Source organism: Budorcas taxicolor, chromosome 6 (assembly GCF_023091745.1).
Source record: "Budorcas taxicolor isolate Tak-1 chromosome 6, Takin1.1, whole genome shotgun sequence".
NCBI lineage: Eukaryota > Metazoa > Chordata > Mammalia > Artiodactyla > Bovidae > Budorcas > Budorcas taxicolor.
Window position 1 is genome coordinate 115567372 of NC_068915.1, and position 22888 is coordinate 115590259.

A 22888-nucleotide genomic window follows, 5' to 3' on the forward strand; every position below is an offset into this window, starting at 1 on the left:
GGGGGCGACAGAGGATGAGATGGCTGGATGGCATCACCGACTCGATGGACAGGAGTTTGACAAGCTCCGGGAGATGATGATGGACAGGGAGGCCTGGCGTGCTGCAGTCCATGGGGTCACAAAGATTTGGACACAACTGAGCAACTGAACTGAACTCTTCCTATATGAACTGTACCATGGGGTAAGCAAAAGAGCTGAGAGGAAGCTTCATTCTATGTGCGGACTGAGCGCTGGTTTCCAAACGACTGCAGCAAGGACACTGCTCTGCTTCGTATGAAACCCTGACCAAGAAGCAGGCCGCCTATGGACGGCTTCGCACCGAGTTCCCGCAGTCATGTGCTGAGCGACAGGAGGCGGCAGCGCCCACGCTGGTCACTCACCATTTCCCAGGGAAGGTTCTCTTTACACAAGTATTCTAATTAGTAAATACAGAAGGAACTGACAGAACTAAAACACCCCCATCTTGGAGCTTTTGTTAAATTAATGGGCCCTGGCACCGAGCACGCAGGGCTGCTCCGAGACAGATGGCAACGAGCAGGCACGCAGCTGCAGAGGGAGCACAGCGACGCCCATCTGGCGGGCTCACCAAAGAGCAGAGTCCAGACACACCCAGGCCTCCAGACCCAGCCACCAATCACCACAAACGCAAGAGGCAAAAGGGACGTGTTAGCACCACGGAGATGGAGTCAGCAGAATGCGAGACTGCAGGAAACTCTACAGGTCAATGAACCCCATTTTCTTTAAAGTGTGAGGAGAAAAAGAGAGAGAGAAGGGCAATCTGCAGCTTTAAAAATGCTTACAAGACAGCAAGTAAAAAAGACAAACATTAAACCATCGAGCCGGAGAAGGCGATGGCAGCCCACGCCAGTACTCGTGCCTGGAAAATCCCATGGACAGAGGAGCCTGGTGGGCTGCAGTCCATGGGGTCTCTGAGAGTCAGACACAACTGAGTGACTTCCCTTTCACTTTCCACTTTCATGCACTGGAGAAGGAAATGGCAACCAGCTCCAGTGTTCTTGCCTGGAGAATCCCAGGGACGGCAGAGCCTGGTGGGCTGCCGTCTATGGGGTCGCACAGAGTCAGATATGACTGAAGCGACTTAGCAGCAGCAGCAAACCATCGAGATTAAGGATAACCATTTGGATGATAAAACTATAAAGAAAAGCAAAGCAGTGACACCATTCAAGTCAAGATGGTAATTCCCTTTTAAGAGGGCTAACAGGGGCAGGGCAAGCCACCAATGAAAGTTTAATTCTTAACCAAGGTACTGGTTATAAAGGAGCTCACCTTAAAGCCGTTCATAAATCATATTTATATTTGTCCTACACCACCTACATATGCTATATTCCACAACAAAGGTTAACATTTGTATAAAAATTTTATATTTAAGAGACAAACTATTAGATACAATTAAAACTATAATCTTTTCTTCCTTCTTTTTTTGGTGTAGCACTATGAAAATTTCCTTTATCTCTGATTATAAGACAATACATGCTTTTCTGGTAAGCAGCCTGAGGTAACCTCTAAAAATGGTTCCCTATTCATTTGACCCAGAAAACCCCACAAAATCAAGCAAATCAAGAGTTCAAATCTTTATGTACTTTGAACAGTCATGAAACTGCCCCAGCGATTAAGGGCATGATATCCGAAAAGCCACGGAATATCTGAAGGACGTCCCTCTGAAGAAGCAGCACGCCATCCTGACGACATCACAATGATGGAGCGGGGAGGTGCGCTCAGGTCAAAGAGTGGGGCTGGATCCAGGGTCGGGGGCCCAGAAAGAGTGCTGAGCTTTTCCTGCACATGCTCAAAACTGCAGGGAGTGATGCTGAACTTAAGGGGCTTGATGCAGACTCTCTGGTCACTGAGCACATCCAGGTGAACAAAGCCCCCAGGACTTCCAGAGCTCATGGTCGGATCAACCCATACACGAATTCTCCCTGCCATACTGACATGATCCTTACTGAAAAAAAGTACAGTGTTCCTAAACCAGGAGAAAAGGTTGCAGAGAAGAAAAAGATACCCCAGAAGAAACTGAACAAGCAAAAACTTAGGGCCTGGGAACAAATGCCACAAAAAATAAATGCAAATAAAAGAAAAAAAACACAGTAAGTGAGTAAATATATTAATTGTCCTTTATTATCCAATTCATATAAATATCACTAGACTCTCTTAGAAATCCATATGAAAACCTAATGACTACCATTCAACTTCGGGATGCAACTGTGAGTTCGTAACTCACGTGTGATTCTTAACACTCGGTGGGTGTCAACAATGAGATCACTTGCGTGAAAGTCAATCAACTTCCAAGAAGAGAGAACGGCCAGGAAACCAGCAGGCAGCTCGTGACCCAATGGAAAGCAAACCCTTCAGTCAGTCAGAGCTCATTATCCAGCGCATCAGACAGATCCGTGCACAGCGGCTGAGACAGCTGACCTGCAGGGTGCCCCAGGCTCCACCCGGCCACATGCACGCTCACAAATGCAACAGCCACAGCAAAGCGCCATCTCTGCACAGCTAACCATTCTGTGCTCACATTCACCCACCCAACATTTTCCTTCTGACTTTCTTTTGGAATTTCTCTGTTTCTCATTCATTTGCAAACAGCAGTGAAGAATGGTAAATAAGAAAGGGTGGCTTGGCTGAAATAAGTTCAGGCAAAATCAACATGCTTCTCCCCAAGCATTATTTCTGATTAGTTTTTTTCTTTTTCATTCACAAAGGGTCTGAGAAGCCACATATTAATAAAACGCCATCTGCCTAAGAAAAAGCAGTTCTCACTGGCCCCTAACAAAGGGCGCCCTCTCCAGTCTGGCTGATGCTCGATCGGTAGAGACGCCTGCAGTGCAGAGACCCAGGCTTGGTGCCCCTGTGTCGGGAAGACCCCTGGAGAAGGGAATGCCAACCTGCTCCAGTATTCTTGCCTGGAGAATCCCCTGGACAGACAAGTCCAGTGGGCTAAGCTTCACGGGGTTGCAGAAGAGTCAGACATGACTGAGCAACTATCACAGAGTCAAGATATGTTTAGGCCTATCTTTTACTGTAACTAAAGTTCAATTTAAAAAGGAAAACAGAACTCAGTTCCATGTGTTACACTATGTGTGCGCACCTATTTCACATAACAAAGAGCCAGGAAATTCGGCCTGGAAAACGGCAGAGCATGTGTACAGTCAGAAAGTACTCACTCATGTTCAAGGCCGCCATCCCTCCCTGTGGAGCCGCCGGGTAGACGTTGGGTACGTTTGTGGTCATGAAGTCTGCAATCTGCTGCAATGCCAACAGGCCTGTGGGATTCTTCCCCTTCTTGAACTGTTCCTGTATCATTGACTCCAATTCTTCACAGAAAGCCTAATAAAAGGCAAATTAAAACAATGAGACACCTTGAGACACACGGCAAGGCTAACTATCACATAGACCAACTTTTTTATTTGTTTTCATCCACTGCTGCAAAGGCAAATGGGTATTCTCATACATCACTACTTGGAACATAAATTAGCACATTCTTTTTGGAAAGTAATTTAACAAGGTAAAAGCTAAACAATCTGAATAAACATTCTATTCCTAGGAATCATTTCTAAAGAACTAATCAGAGATGTGCTCAAAGGTTTATTCGTAAGGATGTTCATTCCAGTATTACCAATAAAAGGGAAAAGAGGTAACACTCTACATTTTAAACAGAAGAGAGCTGATTAAATACACTCAGTCACCTTACAATGGAATTCTATGCACACATTCAACATGAAAGGCCAAAAAATTACATGATACTAGGCACTGAGAACATACAGACACTGGGCGGGGGGGACCTGCTTTGCCATCAAGGAACTTGAAACTTAGTAAGGGAAATGCAAACAAAAAAAGTCCCTAGTACAAGGGACTGACCGCCTGTCTCAGCAGCATTCTGGATGAGCCGTATGTGCAATACAGAGCCGAGCTTAGCAATGAGCAGTGAGCCTGGAAACACCCATCTGGATCCCAGCCTCTGGTCCCAGCAAGCAGTCACCATCAATGAGCTTGTCTGCTGGCTTGGTCCCAACTCCCGACGGTCCAACAGCCGCACTCCCGCCTCTCAGCCCTGATGGCCTCTCCCTCTCCCTCCGTTCACTGGGGCCCATTTCCACCCTCACGCCCGAGACCGCCTCCTTCCTAGCAACCGTGCCCCTCTTTGACCTCAGAGCCAAGCACATGTTCTCCACACACCCTCTCCTAGCGTCTAGCTCACCCTCCCTTCAACCCCATCGTGGTCCTAAGACCTCATGGCGAGCCGGCATCATCCCCTCACTCACCTAAGGCCCTTGGTTTAACACTCTAAGCACGCCCTTGCTTACAGCTCTGACTCCCTGCCATTTCATCTGGCAAAATCCCAGCTTCAGGTTCAACTCTTCACCCTTTCTATTCGTGAGCACTGGCCCAAGCGCGCCCCTCTGAGTGCATTCCCGGTTCCTCGTATCGCCTCCCTCGTCCACTCCTCCACGCCACTCCCCATGCCCACTCTGAGCAGATGACTCCCACGGTTACTCTGTGGAGAACAGAGAACCCTGAAGGCAACTTCACAGGTTCCCTCTCACAGCTCCCAACTGGTGGCACCTGCACCCACAGAGAGGGGCTTCCCACCCCTGGCTGCAGCTCCTAGAACCCAAACACCAACACTGGGTCCACGCTGCCCAGGGGCTTCCGGACTTAGCGGCCTTTTCTCTAGTGTCCACGCTGCCCAGGGGCTTCCGGACTTAGCGGCCTTTTCTCTAGTGTCCTCCTCTATCCGGATCCCACAGGGCACGTGGGTCAGCAGCACTCTGACACACTGTGTTCGCAGCACCCCCGGTGCCCGCACAGTGCTCGGCACACACCTGATGTTCAAAGTTTAGTTTCTTCACTCTCTCCTCCGTGATTTTCACTTAGTTACTTATTCTCAAGCCAGGTCTAAATGTTGTCCTGATTCTTTTGTTCCCTCTCTCAGCTCTTCCTCCACATCCATCAGCAAGTCCTACTTATCCCACCTTCGAAATAAAACACAAAGGAGCCTACCTCTCTCCACCTCCGCCTCCACCACCGCCCTGGCCAAGCTACCAGACCTCCTGTTTGAAGACAGGTTTCTCTCCTGTCCTGTACGATGCTCTCTCCCTACCAACCCAGAATGACTCAGACTGAAAAGCGCCGTTTCCACCTGCAGCCCTCCAGTGCCCCTCTGCTGTGCTCTGAACTAGACAGACTTGTGAGCTGAGCTTCCAGGCCTCCTAGGACCACGCCCTCCTCCCCTGCAACCCCACTGCCCCTCCCCACCCCTCCCGCTCCCTCTGCCCACCGCAAGGGCTGCCCTTCCACCCCCCAAGCTCGCTCCTCCCCTAGGACCTCCATCCCTGCCGCTCCCCCGGCCTGGAATGCTGCTCCCCTCCCTGCAGGCGGGCTCCTTCCTGTCATTCAGAGTTCAGACCCCCACTCAGAGAGGCCTGTGCCAGCCAGCCACACACCATCGAACCAGCCAACCGTCCCGCGCACTGGGTCATGTGTGTTGTGTCTTGGTCATCTCCTAACTAGGACGTAAAGTCTGAGACTTGCTCTGGGCACTTACACAGGTGTGATACATGTCACAGTTCACCCAGGTGTGTACTTAAGACTTGTGTACTTTACTGTAAGTTATAGTATTGAGGAATTATATATGAATAATAACAATCAAACACGTGAGCTTTACACGCCTTGTTTATTGCTAAATGCCCAATTCCTTGCAGATAGAGATAATCAACATATAAAAAAAAAGTTACCTGCCAAGTGACACCTCAAATATTAAGGAAATAAAACAATGGATTAAAATGATAAAATGAGCGACACACACACAGACGCAGCATCACCGACATGAGCAAGCTACAAAAATGAGAGGGAGCAGGCCCGCGTGGCCCTCGCCCCCACCGCGTCCTCTGCCTGCCTCTGCCGGTGGAAAACTGAAGCCGAAGAGTAAGTTTAATCAGAGAAGGGAGAAATGCTGAAACCAAGGAAAACGGTCAAAGGAGACTAAATAACAACAGCACAGTCATCAAGCAGAGTCAAGGACCTTTAGCTGTTTCTCAAGGGCTGTAGATAACGTTCTAAGCCATATCCTGTGAGCTGTCTTATAGATGCTAAAACCCCAGGTGAAGTTAACCACATGATAACCAGACTGTACCCAGGACACGAGCTGCCAATTTCAAGAAGTGACCACAAAGAAATGGCAACAAGTGCACCCCAGAACTGAAGATTAACTGTACCTAAAACCACCAAGAGGATGCTAGTCAGACCACTGGTGACCAACTGAAGATGACTGTTGGAGCTGACTGCTGTTTCTGCACAGAACCTCCCCCTCACTCTATAAAAGCTCTCATCCCCTGCTTGCGGGGGGCGGGGCAGGAATCAGCCTTTGGACAGATGTCCACCACTCTGCCCACCAGTTGCTGGCATCTGATATAAAGCAAACTTTCCTTTCCACCAACCTGGCCTGCTTATTGGCTTTTGAATGGCAAGCAGCCAGAACCCCCCGACCCCCACCCAACGCATACGTTTTGCTAACGAAAACAGCACTACTTTACCTAAAGATGCAAACAGGAGACACTTAGTTGGGTGTGACTGTAGTTCCCATGCCGACCATAATTAAAGGTAAAATCAATCAACAATCAGATACTGACTGCTAAGGTCTACTAAATGCCCAGCACGAAGCTAGGTGTTTTGGAGGAAAGAGTAATTTTTAAATGGTCCCAATATATATACTTTAAATATATATATATTTTTTAAATGGTCCAAAATATATACATATATATATATGGTAAAGCGTCTGTCTACAATGCGGGAGACCCAGGTTCACTCCCTGGGTCGGGAAGATCCTCTGGAGAAGGAAATGGCAATCCACTCCAGTACTGTTGCCTGGAAAATCCCATGGACAGAGAAGCCTGGTAGGCTACAGTTCATGGGGTTGCAAAGAGTTGGACTCGATTGAGTGACTTCATTTTTTAAAAAATATATATACAGACTTCCTGGAAAAGCAAAGAGAGTATAAAAAGGAGAAATAAATATCTCCTATCTTTTATGATATTGAAACTTTTTCATTTGTTTTGTCTGATGACTTGAACTAAACTTAACTCAACAGCCATACACATACATACATAAGGCACTAATTCCTGTGTTAAGGTAAATGGACTTTAAAAAACACAACAGATGGAGAAGGAAATGGCAACCCACTCCGGTACTCTTGCCTGGAAAATCCCATGGACAGAGGAGCCTGGGAGGCTGCAGTCCATGGGGTCGCAAAGAGTCGGACACAACTGAGCGACTTCACTTCACCAGAGGAATGAGGTACCATTTCACACCAGTCAGAACGGTTGCGATCCAAAAGTCTACAAGCAATAAATGCTGGAGAGGGTGTGGAGAAAAGGGAACCCTCTTACACTGTTGGTGGGAATGCAAACTAGTACAGCCATTATGGAGAACAGTGTGGAGATTCCTTAAAAAATTGCAAACAGAACTGCCTTATGACCCAGCAATCCCACTGCTGGGCATACACACCAAGGAAACCAGAACTGAAAGAGACATGTGTACCCCAGTGTTCATCACAGCACTGTTTATAATAGTCAGGACATGGAAGCAACCTAGATGTCCATCAGCAGATGAATGGATAAGAAAGCTGTGGTACATATACACAATGGAGTATTACTCAGCCATTAAAAAGAATACATTTGAATCAGTTCTAATGAGGTGGATGAAACTGGAGCTGATTATACAGAATGACGTAAGCCAGAAAGAAAAACACCAATACAGTATACTAACACATATATATGGAATTTAGAAAGATGGCAATGATAACCCTGTATGTGAGACAGCAAAAGAGACACAGATATATAGAACAGACTTTTGGACTCTGAGGGAGAGGAAGAGGGTGGGGTGATTTGGGAGAATGGCATTGAAACATGTATACTATCATGTAAGAAACGAATCGCCAGTCTAGGTTTAATACAGGATACAGGAGGCTTGGGGCTGGTGCACGGGGATGATCCAGAGAGAGGATATGCGGAGGGCGGTGGGAGGGGGGTTCAGGATTGGGAACTCATGTACACCCATGGCTGATTCATGTCAATGTATGGCAAAAACAATACAGTATTGTAAAGCAAAATAAAGTAAAAATAAATTTAAAAAAAAAAACACAACAGAGCAGATGAACTGGAGAGGTGGAAGCAGACAGAGGACCCCGGGTCAAAGGGAGCGCTGCTCTTACGGGACTCTGTAGAATCATGGACACCCTCTTTTTCTGCTCCATCATGTTGAAGTCCTGGCGAAGGTCCGGGGCCATGTTCCTCTCTCGCAAGTACTCTGGATTGTTCTCATCCACTCTGTCGAAATACCGCTCTTTGTGCGGGGCTGTGGTCGGGGGTGGTGAGGTCACCACTGCAGCCCGGGCGTCACCGTTCATCGCACAGTTCTTCCCGGCTCCTGCAGAATTAAAGCAAAGGAAAGGGCTGTTTTTGCACACGTGCCCGGCAGCATTTCACGATGAGCGCATCAGCCTGATAAACACAGTCTCCAGCACGAGGACGCCCTAACTGACCCAGCAGGCACAGTCATGACGGTGGTGCTTGCTCGTGGCTTCTCAGGCACGTGGCGGGCCACCATCTTCCACCCTCCCACCAACCAAGGGCAGTTCTGTCCTTACCACTGTTCTTCAGCAGACAACAGAACAACTGAACAAAGCCACTATATCCTCTGACAAACTCTTCAGATATTAAAATTTGACCCCAAGATAAAGTCACCACATTGTCCCAAACAGACAAGATCTTCTAACAGCAGCACAGTTCATTTCCAGAGACATTTGATTCCTGACATTTTCCCCCAAAAGTACTGGTAGCGACTCTGCAAAGGATTCTCCACACAGGTCAGAGAGAAGCTGCTTATACATCTGTATTCACACAAATGGGAAATGCTCACCAACACCACCTTCTCAGTTCAAAGAACAGTAACATCAGGCTCTGAAAATGTCAATATATCCTTGAGTTGGTGAGTAACCTGAAAAGATGCCCAAATGGCTCCAAATTTAACAGTTTGCTAATATAGCTACTTACTTTACACTCTTTTTATCCCAACCTTTTATTTGAAATGCTGTTTGAATGCATAATTTAATATTCATCTTTTAACTACTAAATCTCTAAACAGCACCTTTACTAATCACACAGACAGTTCAATTTCTATTCTGCTTCTATAACCCACTGGCTCAGCGGTAGAGAATCTGCCTGCCAATGCAGGAGATACTGGTTCAGTCCCTGTTCCAGGAAGATCCCACATGCTGTGGAACAGCTAGGCCCGAGCACCACCACTACTGAGCCTGTGGTCTGGAGCCTACAAAGTGCGACTACTGAAGCCCACACGCCCTAGAGCCCACGCTCCGCAACTAGAGAGCAGCCCCTGCGTGCCACCACTAGAGACAGCCCGTGCAGCAGCGGAGCCCTAGCCCAGCCAAAAGCAAACAGATTCTGACTGAAAAAGAAGAGGCAGCAGAACCAGCATCCAGGGCAGCTTTCAGCATATAGCAGGTATATAAATTAAAGTTTCTGTATAAATTAAAAAGAAGGAAATAATCTCAGAACCCACAGGCAGAGTTTTAATGGAGAATGAGCGAGCACCAGTTCCTCAAGCCACAGAGGCTAAGCAAAGTAGGGATTTAAAAGAGGTGATTAAATCAGCAGCTAAAAAAGTGAATAGTGCCCCTTTCTTACACTGTATAGAAAAAAATCATTCCAAATGGAACACAGATCTAAATGTAACAGCAAAACTATAGAATTCTTACAAGAAAGTGAATAAATCTTTGAGACCCTGGCTTAGGCAGTCTTATATGACACCGAAATAGCAACAAAAGAAAGAAAAAAAAAAAAGATAAACTGGCCTTCCTAAAAATTAAACTACTTGTGCTTCAAAGGATATATAAAGTGAAAAGACAACCCATAAAATGGGGGGAAATTTACAAATCACGTATCTTGAGAAAATATTTACATCCAGAATATACAACTTACTTACTTCAAAAACTTGAAAGTCATCAAGCAACCTCAGTAGATGCCACAACAAACAGAACTGCCCAGCTGAGCCTAAATCCCTGACCCTCAAAATCATGAAATATGAATGATAAAGCAGCGACTTTAAGCTGCAAAGTCCTGGAACGGTTTGTTATGCTGCAACAGATATCTCAAATAGCATTCGTGATAAGGGGAAGGAGAATGAAAGCAGCCGGAACTGCAAGGGAGACGCTGCTCTTCACCCGTCTGTGATCCTCTCGCCTCCCCTGTCTGTCAATACACGACTGTCTTCCTCACTTACAGGTCACTCAGCAGGAGGCCCGCAGGGCTGGGGTTGTAATGCCGGACCCCTGGCTGTAAAGCCAGTGTTTTTAACCTCTAAGCTGCGCTGTAATTGATGACGACGACCACAGTGGGGAAAACAATGTCCCCGAAGGGACGGCAAGGGGTGCAACTGAGGGCACAGATGCCTTGAACAGGAGGACCCAACCTTGGGAATCTGGGGCTGGCACTGTCAGCTTTTTGATGTGTATGTGAACTGCCCAAGCATCACATTAGGATACAAATTCACAGCATCAGACAGAGCCTGAGACCCTGCATGTCTTGGGAGCTCCCAGTGACACCAATGCCAATGAACTTGGACCACAATTTGAATGTGTGTGTTAGTCACTCAGTTGTGCCCGACTTTGACCGCAATTTGAATAGTAACTCTTTAAAGAATAACCAGCAGAAGAAAACATCTTTTTTTGAAGAGAAAGACCAACTTTGATACTGCTTTTCTGAAATCTAAAGACATGACAGCATACTTAAAGGAATACTATTTCAAGGACTCCAAAGTATAAAACCAGTGACTAAAAGACAATAAAACATAATAAGGGAACCAATGGCCTAAAAGCTTACCCTTCTCTGAACATATCCTTTAAAATGTTTGTTTCATCTGTTTAACCTAGTTTGTTCTATAAGAAGGACCCAAAAAACAAAATATTATTCATGGCTGTCTGACATTTCTTCATTAGATATAAACGAAGCTGACCATTCTAAGCCAATGATAAAAATGTTCCACTTGAATGTTTCGGGAAAAAAAAATACAAAGATTACACAGTATTAAGAGTTCTCTATTACCAAATGAGTCCCAATTTTAAATCATTTTCATCAGTAAATAAGATAGAGGGGAACATTTTAGTGGCAACTACACCTGCTTCCTGGTTGCAGAGCTGACTAAAAGAAAACAATCTTTGTAAAACCAACATGTTAAAGATAAAGCAGAGATTGCTCTCAATTTATTACAAATTGCCATGTGAATGGGATTAGATAAAAAACTGAAGACTAAATATACATGTGTTCCATTTCTTCAATAAGGAAGTCTATAAACTTAAGTCAAAATATACATATTCTGAGCCCAAGAAACAAGAATAAACATAATTCCACTTTTAAAGTACAAAACCTGTATTTTTTTTTTATCAATTATAGCTTCAAGTTTCATTGTTGCAGTTTTTAAGCATGTGTTAAGACAGCAAATTTTTCTAGGAAAATCTCTATGAAGAAGTCATTACTTCACCCACAATTTTTTAAAAGAAAAGGAAAATATACAGATTTTTTAAACTTCCTGCAACATTAGAATAATTTTTAAATAGTTTAAAAAGATCAGTGTCCAACAATACATGAATGGTTGTAATGTAATCTGTTCAATACAGTACTATGAAACTATGAATATTCTTTAGCATAATGTACCTGAGATTATATAACATGTTTAAGTAAAAAACTATAATCTGCTATCCTACTACATAAAAGTTGTCAATATTATCACTGTAGTCACACATAGACAAGATGACACAATGGCAAATAAGCTGAATAAACTGATTCAAGAGAAGTGGGGATTAATCCTCTAAGAAGAATGTTCCCCTATCGCAATTATTATAAAGTTGCTATGATTTAACCTGGGTAAATATTTTAACATTTCACCAATCTTAAAATGTTGATACCCCAATCAATGAAATCTGAGAACAATACTTTCAAATAAGCAAACATACACATCCAACAGAATCCAAAAGTCTGGAAGAACCATGGAGACCAGTGTGGCCTGCCCACAGGACACTTCGTCCTCAGCCACTTCTCTCCATCTCTACCACATCGCTCTAACCTAGATAATTAGCACTCACCTCCTGGCCACACAGTAGCCTCCTCATTAACTTCTCTACTGCCTGTTTCTTTAACATTGCCCCCACCAACCCATTTTTCACAGTGAGTACAGAGTTTCCAAATGTAAATCAGAGCATGTTATTCACCCCTCTACTTAAAACTTGACAAGGTCTCAGGAGGACCTTCGCCAGATCTTGCTTCAAATAAAGTGTAAAATAAAAATCTAAAAATGACATTCAGGACAATCAGAAATTTGAACAAAAACAGGAATTGGACAGCTTTAAGTAATTACTGTTAATTTTAGGTCTCATATTACGGTTATATTAGACACATACAGAAATGTTTACAGACAAAATAATGACATATGGAATTTGCCTAAACAGTGCACGGGACAGAGGGAGAGCAAGGGTTACACAAAATAAACAACACTGGCCGTGAGCTAATACCTGCTGAGACCGGACGAAGGATGAACCGAGTTCACTACACTGTTCTACTCCGTGTGAGTCTGAAATGCTCCTAGAATAAAGTGCCTCCAGATCTTACATAAGCTGCTCTCCATCTGCCTTCAGATGAGCACATTTCAGCATGCTCTTTCAGACACATATGACTGATACTGGGATGAAAGGACATTTTAAGATTAACTTTCCTTTCCTACTAACATCCCATCTAACCACTCTGCCAAGAATGTAATTCGGGAAATAACAGAAAGTGTGCCCTGGAATATTCTTTCCTAGCAAAGGTGTCCCAGCTCCAGCATGAGTCACCCGCACTAATGTGTAACTAAACCTCAGATCAGAAACCAAACACATTTCTGCATCTCTAAAACATCTAATGAGCTAATTCTAAAGCTCTGGGGGTAGATTCAATTATTTCTTGGCATCTCCCTTCTGGCACAGACATTTTGAGAACGATTCCAACCATTCGCATGATGTACTTTTGAATTCCTAAAAACATAATACTGAAAACAAGGCTGAAACAAGGAGGCCATGAACAAAATTCTCTAGGTAAATCGAACGCTAGAAGACCCAGAGGCCTTTTCAGTTGCTGACTGTTCCTACGAGCTCAGAAAGCAGAAAGCCGAGGAAGTAAGCCTGGAGGCAGCGAACATGCTCACGTGGTAAGAACGGCGGCGGCCCCTGCTGGTGTCCGTGGCCCCTCACCCGCAGCTGCAGACAGCCTCTGGAACTGTCAACAGGAAAGTGAGGAAAGCGGTGTCTATCTCTGCAGTTTCCTCCTGACGCTTCATACATCCGTCAGAGCTGCTTTCCACAGCACGTGCAAGGCACCAGAGGCAGAAGGGTACAAAATGAGCGGAGATTATAGACAAGTCAATGTGACCAAACACCCTTCACGCCACGAGAAACCTGCTCACGCGTCAGCAGGGCAGAGATGTCCTGGGAGGTAGGAAAGCAGAGCGACGGTGTGACGAGTTGAATTGTATGCCCCTGAATTCATGCTGAAGCCTTAACTCCCGCTCCTCAGAGTGTAACTTATCTGGACAAAGAATTAGTTAAGACGACGTCATACTGGAACAGGGTGAGTCCTGGAGTCAATACTGGTCTCAATACTGATCTCGGGTGCCCTCGGCCAGCAGCAGCCTGAAGCAGTGTTCTGGTCCCCAGCCAGAGACTGGGGTTAGACCACGGCAATGACAGCACTGAAGCCCCACCTCTAGACCACCAGGGACCAGTGGCCAGTGATGAGGCCCCGGCCCGTCAGCTGTGTAGAAATGAATTTCCACACAGAGACAGAGGATAGGGAGACAAGTAAAGTGTTTATTAGGAGAAAAAAGAGTGCACATGGATAGACACACGGGCGGGTTCAGAGACAGTCAGGCCCTCACGAGAGCTGAATCACTTTTACGGGGCACTTCTTCCGGGTTTCCTTTGACCAATCATCTTGCTTTGCCTGGTTCTGAGTCCATACCTGGTTTATCTTTGGGTCCTCCCACGCACGACACCATCTCTCAGTCACGGCTGCCGCTGCTGCTGCTAAGTCACTTCAGTCATGACCCCATAGACAGCAGCCCACCAGGCTCCCCCGTCCCTGGGATTCTCCAGGCAAGAACACTGGAGTGGGTTGCCATTTCCTTCTCCAACTCAGTCAAGGTAGATTTTAGCAAAGAGGCCTGTGGGTAGGCTGACATCGCTTACTGTAGAGGGGAGGCCTCCTCCCTTTTTGACTTCCAAGGAGCCTTTCTGGGCATGTGCAGTCAGGGAGGGCCCCCGACTTCGAAAAAGAGCAATATGTGCTTTCTCTCTTCTCTGGACAGGCCTCCGCTCTCCTCCCTCTCACTACTTTGGAATGTCTGTCTGTCCACAGGGGAGGAACTCCGGCCCCTCAGCCAGGGGCCCATCCAGCCCCCGCCTCAATCTGATTGGCGTCCTCATGCAGGCGGGACCTCGGGACACAGACTCGACTACAGGGGGAAGGCCATGTACAGAGGCCCCTCACCGTCTCAGAAGGAACCTGCCCTGCTGACACCCTGACCGGGCACGTCTGATCTCCAGAACTGAGACGATCATCTCCTGGTTCCAGTCGCCCAGGCTGTGGGGCTATTCATGGCAGCCCTGGGACACTGAGAGAGAGGGCCGCCAGGAAAGCTTCACAGGAGAGATGCCTTTAGAGCTAAGTGGTACTTCCAGGTTGGCTTGGGGCAGGAGGCAGTCACCTGGTCAATGAACATCTCTGGGAGGGCTCCGTAAGGTTTGCACCCAGAATGAAACAGGACACACTCAATTAAACAGAAGCTGGTCTCACCAAAAAAAAAGGGAGGGGGTGGGCAGCTAGATGAGGTGATGTGCATGTTAAATAACTGGATCGTGGGGATCATTTCACAACGCAGATACACATCAAATCATCACGCTGTATACTTTAAACATATTACAAGCAAATATTACCTCAATAAAGCCAGAAAAAAACGCATGAAACAAAACAAAGTGGCGCCTTCGCTGGAGAGAGTGACAAGACTTTAAACCAGTTTGGCGGAGCTAACACTGAAGGCTGAGCCCAGTGCAGCACAGAAAGTCCACACCCTGCCCGGCGCCTCGGTGGGGAAGCAGAAGGGACAAACAAGTCCCCATCAGAAATTCATTCCAAATCCTCAGAAACCTTCCACTGTGGAAGGGGTGCTCAGCCAGGCAACGAAAGGGGAAGCTCTAGCATCCCCTGACAAAGGAGCCCGGCACTGGAGCCCCCTCCCAAGAGCGACAGAGCACCAGCACAGCGAGCCGCACCCCCACGGCCTACCTGGCTGCTGGCCCACGCCCCGCAGAGGACAGACACCTGCCTTCTGGTTAAGACTCCTCTTCACGGCTTCAGGGAGCTCTGTGCCCTGCCTGGGGGCCCGCGGCTCACTGAAAGCCTTTAAGTACTCTGATCAGATCCCTTCTATTCCTGGGCCTCCAGATGTTCCCCTGGAGACGGAACTGCTCAAAAGTTCAAGATAAGCTCTGCTTACTAAGTGGTAATTACTGATCTAAAATTCACTTTTTACATGTATTAACTCATTTTCCCTACAGATAAGGAAACTGAGAGGCACGAAGCAGTGAAGCGCCGATAGCAGGGTTACTGGGATCTTAACTCAGGCTGCCTGGCACCAGGGCACCTGCTTTCAACACTACCACACATTAACCTCTCACCCTCACGGGTCCACAAGCTCAAATTTGGAAAAAGTGAAAGGGTAAAAGTGAATCAAAGCAGTGCTGCCCAGCCGAGCTACCTGCTCCCACACTCGTCCCAATGAGGACATATCTGGGTGGGCCCTCTTGCTCCTCTGCTTTAGGATGAGTGATTTAACAGGTTCCCAGCTTGAATCTCCCACACTTTGCAACATTTTTACAGTTATACAGCTGCTGTTTTCCTTTGCTGTAGCATTTCATCAATTTTTTGGTGTATTACAGAGATTCCAATTACTTGCTGAAGGTCACACAGCCATGGTGGAAAACCAAGACTCTTAAATTAAGACTGTGCTTTGAAGACTGCGTTCTCATTGCTTCTACTAAACAGCCCTTTTGTGCGGAGGAAAGGATTCTCCCCTCTATGGACAGTAATGGGCAGAGGACAGACCCCTGGGCTAGGTATCAGTGGTTAGTCCCATTAGTTCCACCGTATAATTTCAACACTTAGGAAGTCCTCACCTATTAAGTAAAAATACCTTCTTAACTTAATGGTTAAATGAGAAAATGTATCTGAAAGCACCTAAGGGAAAAAAACAATAAAACAGGATAGAGGCTCGTCATCATCTCCATGACTCACAAACTCCATACCAAATATTCCCCAAATCCAGCTGAGGAAAATGCAAGGGATGAGAAGAGTGACCGATGCGTGAACTGGGCGAGGACAGCATCACGGGCCACCGCAGAGGGCGTGCTCCCACAGAGACTAGCTCACTTCGACAGCCCTGCAGGAGTTCCTGAGGCCTCGAGACAAGTAAGCGGCCACTCAGAACCTAAACCCAAGACCACCGGTTCCAAACGCCACGCTCACCCACAGCTGCCACACAGGAAGTCACAAGGTGGACAATGGCCAAGAGCGGGCAGCACACTGGAGTCTAACCGCCCCACCAATGGCCCCGCAATGGGCCTCAAAACAATCTAAGTGGGTGAACGGCGGAGAGGAATAGAAAGTCACTTTCTGCTGGGAGCCAGCATGGGAGATCCCACCCATGACAAGGCCATGTGGAAGAGACCTGACGAGCAAGATGGATCAGGACTTGAGGGACCCCCGGACCTGCTCGAGCATCTATCCCCAAAACCAGAATCTGTCTGTCTTACTATTTTATATCTTTCACCAACTCTTCTGACATTAACAGGGGGCTATCCCCGATCACCTTTTTCTGGAAAAAGTTAACTTAGGGCTTTAGTTAATAAGTCTCCTGGACATGATAGGAGTGTTTGAATTCAAACCCCTCTGATGGCTTTCTAGCATGCCTGACAGGTTTATCCAGACTCTTCAAGCTACACATGTGATTGTTTACAGCCTCCCAACCGTGAGAGGCACGGGAAGCCTAAAACATTCTAAAAATATACAGCCTTTCGAAGAGTTAAAAACTATTAGAGTAGTGCTGGTATAGGATTTCATTGTTGAGCCAATGCTTGCTGCCAAGTTCCCATATCCCTTACCCACTGTGCACCTGGGAGTGCATTAGTTAACATAGCTGGAATGTGAGAAAAACAAGTAGTAGCCTTGGAATTAACCACATCAGACCTCTGAGCTAATAAGTTCTTTCTTTGATGTAACCCACTGCACCTTTGCTCCATGAGAATGTAACTCTGTTTGGTACTTTCTGAGGCTGACACAGATTAGAGGTATAAAGAAAAACCACTTCAAGGGAAAAGAAGTTTTTTGGTTCATCAATACGTATCAACGAAAGAGTCATAAAATGTTAACAGGCCTCCTGGCCAGAAGATAATGTACACAACATAAGACCCTTGTTTATGGGAAAGGTATGCAGAAAAATCCTGGTTTCGATAAGGGCAAAACTGCTGGCATGTTTGGGCTGACTCTCCATGACCTTGCATCTTTCATTACCCTCTATGTACAACTCAGGGTATAAAAGCTCCTTTTGAAAATAAAGTTACGGGCCTCGCTCACCAAAGCTTGGTCACCCCATTTCATTCTTTCATTTCCTTTCACCAATGCCATCCATCCTGAGGGTATCCCTGGACTCTGCTGAGGCTGGACCCCAGCAACTTTCCATTACTAATTTCCCAAAATTCTGCTAAATTCACTAAATTACTAAACTCACAAAATTCATCCAAGCAAACAAAAAAACGCTATTTGAAGTAACACCCATTACTTCCAATAGCACGTGAGCAAATATTAGCCAGGATACTCTTAAGTGCTTTCAAGAAGTAACTTCACAAAGGAAACTACAATTCAGATTTCATGAGAGGAATCCAGGAGAAATAATTTCATGTGTTGCTGTTGTTAAGTCGCTAAGTCATGTACAACTCTATGAGACCCCATGGGCTGCAGCATGCCAGGCTTCCCTGTCCTTCACTACCTCCCAGGTATCTCACAAATTAGCAAATAACTACCCCTCCACAGGAGGGTCTCCACCACAGTTACTATACCAATGCACATATTCTGAGATGTTCATGCCCAGAACACATGCAGGAAAAAAAAGAATTCAATTTTATCCTCTGACCACGTCAACCACTTTCTCTATTTTAGTTCCTTCATGATAGTGTTAACCGTCCTTCAATTCCTTTGCTATTGTCATTTTCTTAGCTCTATCTTTCCTGAAGCAATCACTTTCAAAATTTACAGTTTAACTGAAACAAAACATTTTCTCAATTTAATTCCATGAGGGCATGGAATTTTATCTTTCCAGGAAGAAGGAGGAAGGTAGCAAAGCTTGGCAGGGCTGTAAGTAAGGAAGATTAAAACACCACAAAAACAAGCAAGCAGCTGTTTCAGAATTCAATGGTCAGTAACTAAATGTTCCAATTTGTGAAGTAATTGGTTCTGTGGAAGACAAATGATAAAAGAAAACTTTGAAGGAATTACTCAGCCGAGACTTATAAACCAAGAACAACAAAACTGTTGAGAATGCTAAGATACACATACTCTGTCCGCACAGACACTGGAACGTGAGCGCATCATCAACTCTGGGACTTCTGAAAACAGTGTCAGCTTTCCCACTTTAGAGTGAGGCAGGAAGTACTTAAAATCACAAGAATCAGTCTCAGTAAAAATCTGCCACAGGTTTACTCTCTGAAAAGTATTAATATTTACATCAGCTGACAGAGACTGAAAACCCTTTATACTATGAAATAATTATGAGCACACAAATTCTTAGTGGTCTCAATTTCACAAAAATAAGGATATACTATTAAGTGAAAAAAAGCAAGGTACAGTGCTCACTTCAGCAGCACATATACTGAAACTGGACCAATCCAGAGATTAGCATGGCCTCTGTGCAAGGATGGCACACAAATTCATGAAGTGTTCCACATTTTCAAAAAAAGCAAGATAAGAGAACAGAGTATCTAGAGTTCCTCTTGCGGCGGGAGGAAGGATAAGAAAAACACTCGTATTTGCTTGTATTTGCAGAAAGAAATGACTAGAAATTTAAGATGGTGGTGTGTACTTTTAAGGAATGGAGGGATCCGGGCAGATGAAGGATAGAGGCCAGCAGAGTCCTTGTTACACAAATATACATTTTTAAAGTTAAATTCATAAAAAGAAAAAGTTTAAAAATAAAACACCATAAAGCACATAAATAAAATCCTAAGCATCCCTGAAGGTATAAATCAACAGCATACACAGTTACCTTGTACTTCCAGCAGGGTAACGACATCAAGCATCTGTCTTGAAGTTTTATACTTTGATATATAGTCTGTTGGGCACCTACTGATCTGGGCAGTTCATCTTTCAGTGTCACCTCTGAATGATCATGACTAGGTCAGGGCATCTGGAGAAATATCAATCACCTCAGATACGCCAGTGGCACCACCCTTATGGCAGAAAGCGAAGAGGAGCTAATAAGCCTGTTGATGAAAGTGAGAGAGACTGAAAAAGCCGGCTTAAAACTCAACATTCAGAAAACTAAGATCATGGCATCTGGTCCCATCACTTTATGGCAAATAGATGGGGACACAATGCAAACAGTAGAGAGTTTATTTTCTTGGGCTCCAAAATCACTGCAGATGGGGACTGCAGCCATGAAAATAAAAAATGCTTGCTCTTTGGAAGAAAAGCTATGACCAAACTAGACAACATTTCCAGTGGTCATGTATGGATCTGCGAGTTGGACTATAAAGAAAGCTGAGCGCCGAAGAATTGATGCTTTTGAACTGTGGTGTTGAAGAAGACTCTTGAGAGTCCTTTGGACTGCAAGGAGATTCAACCAGTCCATCCTAAAGGAGATCAGTCCTGGGTGTTCACTGGAAGGACTGATGCTGAAGCTGAAACTCCAATACTTTGGTCACCTGATGTGAAGAACTGACTCATCGGAAAAGACCCTAATGCTGGGGAAGACTGAAGGTGGGAGGAGAAGGGGACAACAGAGGATGAGATGGCTGGATGGCATCACCGACTCGATGAACCTGAGTTTGACTGAACTCCAGGAGTTGGTGATGGACAGGGAAGCCTGGCGTGCTACAGTCCACAGGGTCGCAAAGTGTCAGACACAACTGAGCGACTGAACTGAACTGATATATACTGTTAAGTATTTTAGCAGGGTGGCCCTATCCTGACTTTCAGGTGATAAAATGTAGGTTCTAAAGAGATTGTCTTATCTCAAGGTAGAAATATTAACCAAACTTTCTAGTGAGTTAAGAAAGTGTTCCGTTAATGAGCCCCTCATAGTCAGTCTTCCAAAATGATTCTGTTCACATCAGAAGTATTTATGACTGAGTATTTCTTTAAATCAGTACTGGCTCCACTGTGCAGCCACTGCATATTTCCAACTTACCAAAAGCAATGGAGTTCTTGGCCTCTAAGCACAACAGGGCATTTCATCCCATAAGGAATCAAGGGAATATGAAGTACCTCCCTTCCCAAGTTAGGGAATGACAGGCAAGATTTACTGCTGAAGAACAGGGCACTCAGCACACTGGCCTTGAAGTCCGAAGTTATGAGGGAAATACAGTCGTCTTATCCGTTCCAAAAGCCGACCAGGTCTTCCACACGTCCACAGTCTAAGCATCTCACACTGCGGGCTGGCGCACAGGAGGTGCTTGGTAACAGTGTGAGAGCCTGAAGACCTGCAGGCAGCGCAGCAGGCCCGAGGACCCTGAGAGCCTTTCTGACGCAATGCTGTCAAGATCTCCGTGGTAGCTTAAACCTAACCCCTTCATTTCAGAACTAGGAAACTGAGGCTCAGAAGCAGCAGCAGATGGCCCTGGGCACACTGGGAATCACGGGCAGAGAGCAGCGACTCGGTGTGTCTGAGTCAGGCTGAGGGCAAGCCGGAGGTCCACTGTGCTGCTTGCCGCTAGACCCTGAACTTCTGAAGTCGCTTAGCTTCTCTCTGGACATCAGTTTCATCACCTATAAATGGATGCTGCCATGGAAACCTCAAGGGCTATTATAAAAATCAGAAATGCTACTTGGAGAGTATTTAGCAGTGTTTGCCAGTGGACACACATAAAAGGGCAGCTATGATTACTGGACAAGGCTGGGTCCAAAGTGTCCTGGTCAGGTTTTATGGACATTCCACAACACCAAATTCCTTCTTGCTTGCTTTATTTTTACTGTTGGTGAGAAATAACTGAAAATTTCAGACATCTATGACAACTACAACTGGTTTCAAAAACATATCACAAGATATTTTCTTGTATGTAGAGTTTCTCATTGTTATTACCACCATGGGAATTTCCTATGTTAATATCCAAAATACTTCTGAAGGCTTTAATAATTCCAAATGATATTTGAAGGGGAAAATCATGAAGGTCTTAAACTGAATGAAATGGCCTAATTTTCATTTTCTCATAATATGGAAAAATAGCCAAAACCAATTGAAACAAAGGAAAATTATGCCTCAAACTGCATATATTTTATTAGTCTTTATTTAATCAAAATGTGCCGTTTCAACAAACACAGCACTACTGAGGTAGAGGGGAGATTTCCAACTCTGACAGGCTCCGTCCACATTTGGGTCACAGAAGCTACAGACCCCAGAAATAACTTTTCAAATGCGACTGAAAGTAGAAGCCGAAGGACGTCCTCAGTGAACGCCTACCGAGCTCCTTTTGCTGCTGTTCAGTCACTAAGCCGTGTCCAACTCTGCAACCCCATGGACTGCAGCACGCCAGGCTCCTCCGTCCTTCTCTATCTTCTGGAGTTTGCTCAAACTCATGTCCACTGAGCTGGCAATGCTATCCAACCATCTCATCCTCTGTCGCCCCCTTCTCCTCCTGCCCTCAATCTTTCCCAACATCAGGGTCCTTTCCAGTAAGTCAACTCTTCACATCAAGTGGCCAAAGTATTGGAGCTTCAGCTTCAGCATGAGTCGTTCCAATGAATATTCAGGACTAATTTCCTTTAGGATGGACTGGCTGGATCTCCTTGCAGTCCAAGGGGCTCTCAAGAGTCTTCTCCAACCACAGTTCAAAAGCATCAATTCTTTGGCGCTCAGCCTTCTTTACTGTCCAACTCTCACACTGATACATGGCTACTGACTATACGGACCTTTGTTTGCACAGTGACGGACGCCTCTGCTTTTTACTATGCTGTCTAGGCCTCTCCTATCTTTCTTCCCACAGAGCAAGCGTCTTTTAATTTCATGGCTGCAGTGGTTTTGGAGCCCAGGAAAATAAAATCTGTCACCGCTCCCACTTTTTCCCCAACTATTTGCATGAAGCGATGGACCACATGGCATGATCTTAGTTTTTTGCTCCTACCATGAAGCTAACACAGGCCAGGCACTGTGTCAGCTTCAATCTGGATGCTTGGAGACTCTGCACAGAACAGATTTCTGCCTTCAGGAAACATGCACTCGCAGAGGGGCCAGGCAGTAAGAGAGCTGCATAAACAACTTACACAGTGCCATGGGCAGGGGACTGGGGGGGTGGGGGGGGGGGGCGGTCAGTGGCAGCATTAAGAAAGGGCTCCCGAGGTGGCATCAGAGGTGGTGAGAGCGACAGGCGCTCCAGTAACAGCTACAGCCAGGCCAGGAGCGAGGAGCAGCTTTGTTTGGGAGTGGGAAAGGGGGATGAAAGTAAATCTGCTTATCATCATTTTCTTTAAGGACTGAGATATTTCAGTTACGTCTTGGTAAGTAA

The 22888-nt window shown here is 45.7% G+C and overlaps 1 protein-coding gene and 1 non-coding gene across 7 annotated transcripts in view; one reads left to right on the forward strand and one right to left on the reverse strand.

Moving 5' to 3' along the window:
- The window catches only part of ADD1 (adducin 1), a 49982-nt gene extending 36562 nt beyond the window's left edge, over positions 1-13420 (reverse strand). For all 6 annotated transcript variants that reach the window (XM_052641952.1, XM_052641951.1, XM_052641950.1 and 3 more), the window contains exons 1-3: positions 13270-13420; positions 8231-8445; positions 3186-3348 (exon numbers count right to left, since the gene is read on the reverse strand). In XM_052641952.1, the coding sequence (XP_052497912.1) occupies positions 3186-3348; positions 8231-8445; positions 13270-13405 (514 nt within the window). In that variant the 5' untranslated portion in view covers positions 13406-13420. The remainder of the gene's footprint in view (positions 1-3185; positions 3349-8230; positions 8446-13269) is intronic.
- Positions 13421-19017: 5597 nt separating this feature from the next.
- On the forward strand, positions 19018-19121 carry LOC128050150 (U6 spliceosomal RNA). Its single transcript, XR_008199658.1, has one exon. It is a non-coding gene; the product is annotated as a U6 spliceosomal RNA (small nuclear RNA).
- The last annotated feature ends 3767 nt before the right edge of the window (positions 19122-22888 follow it).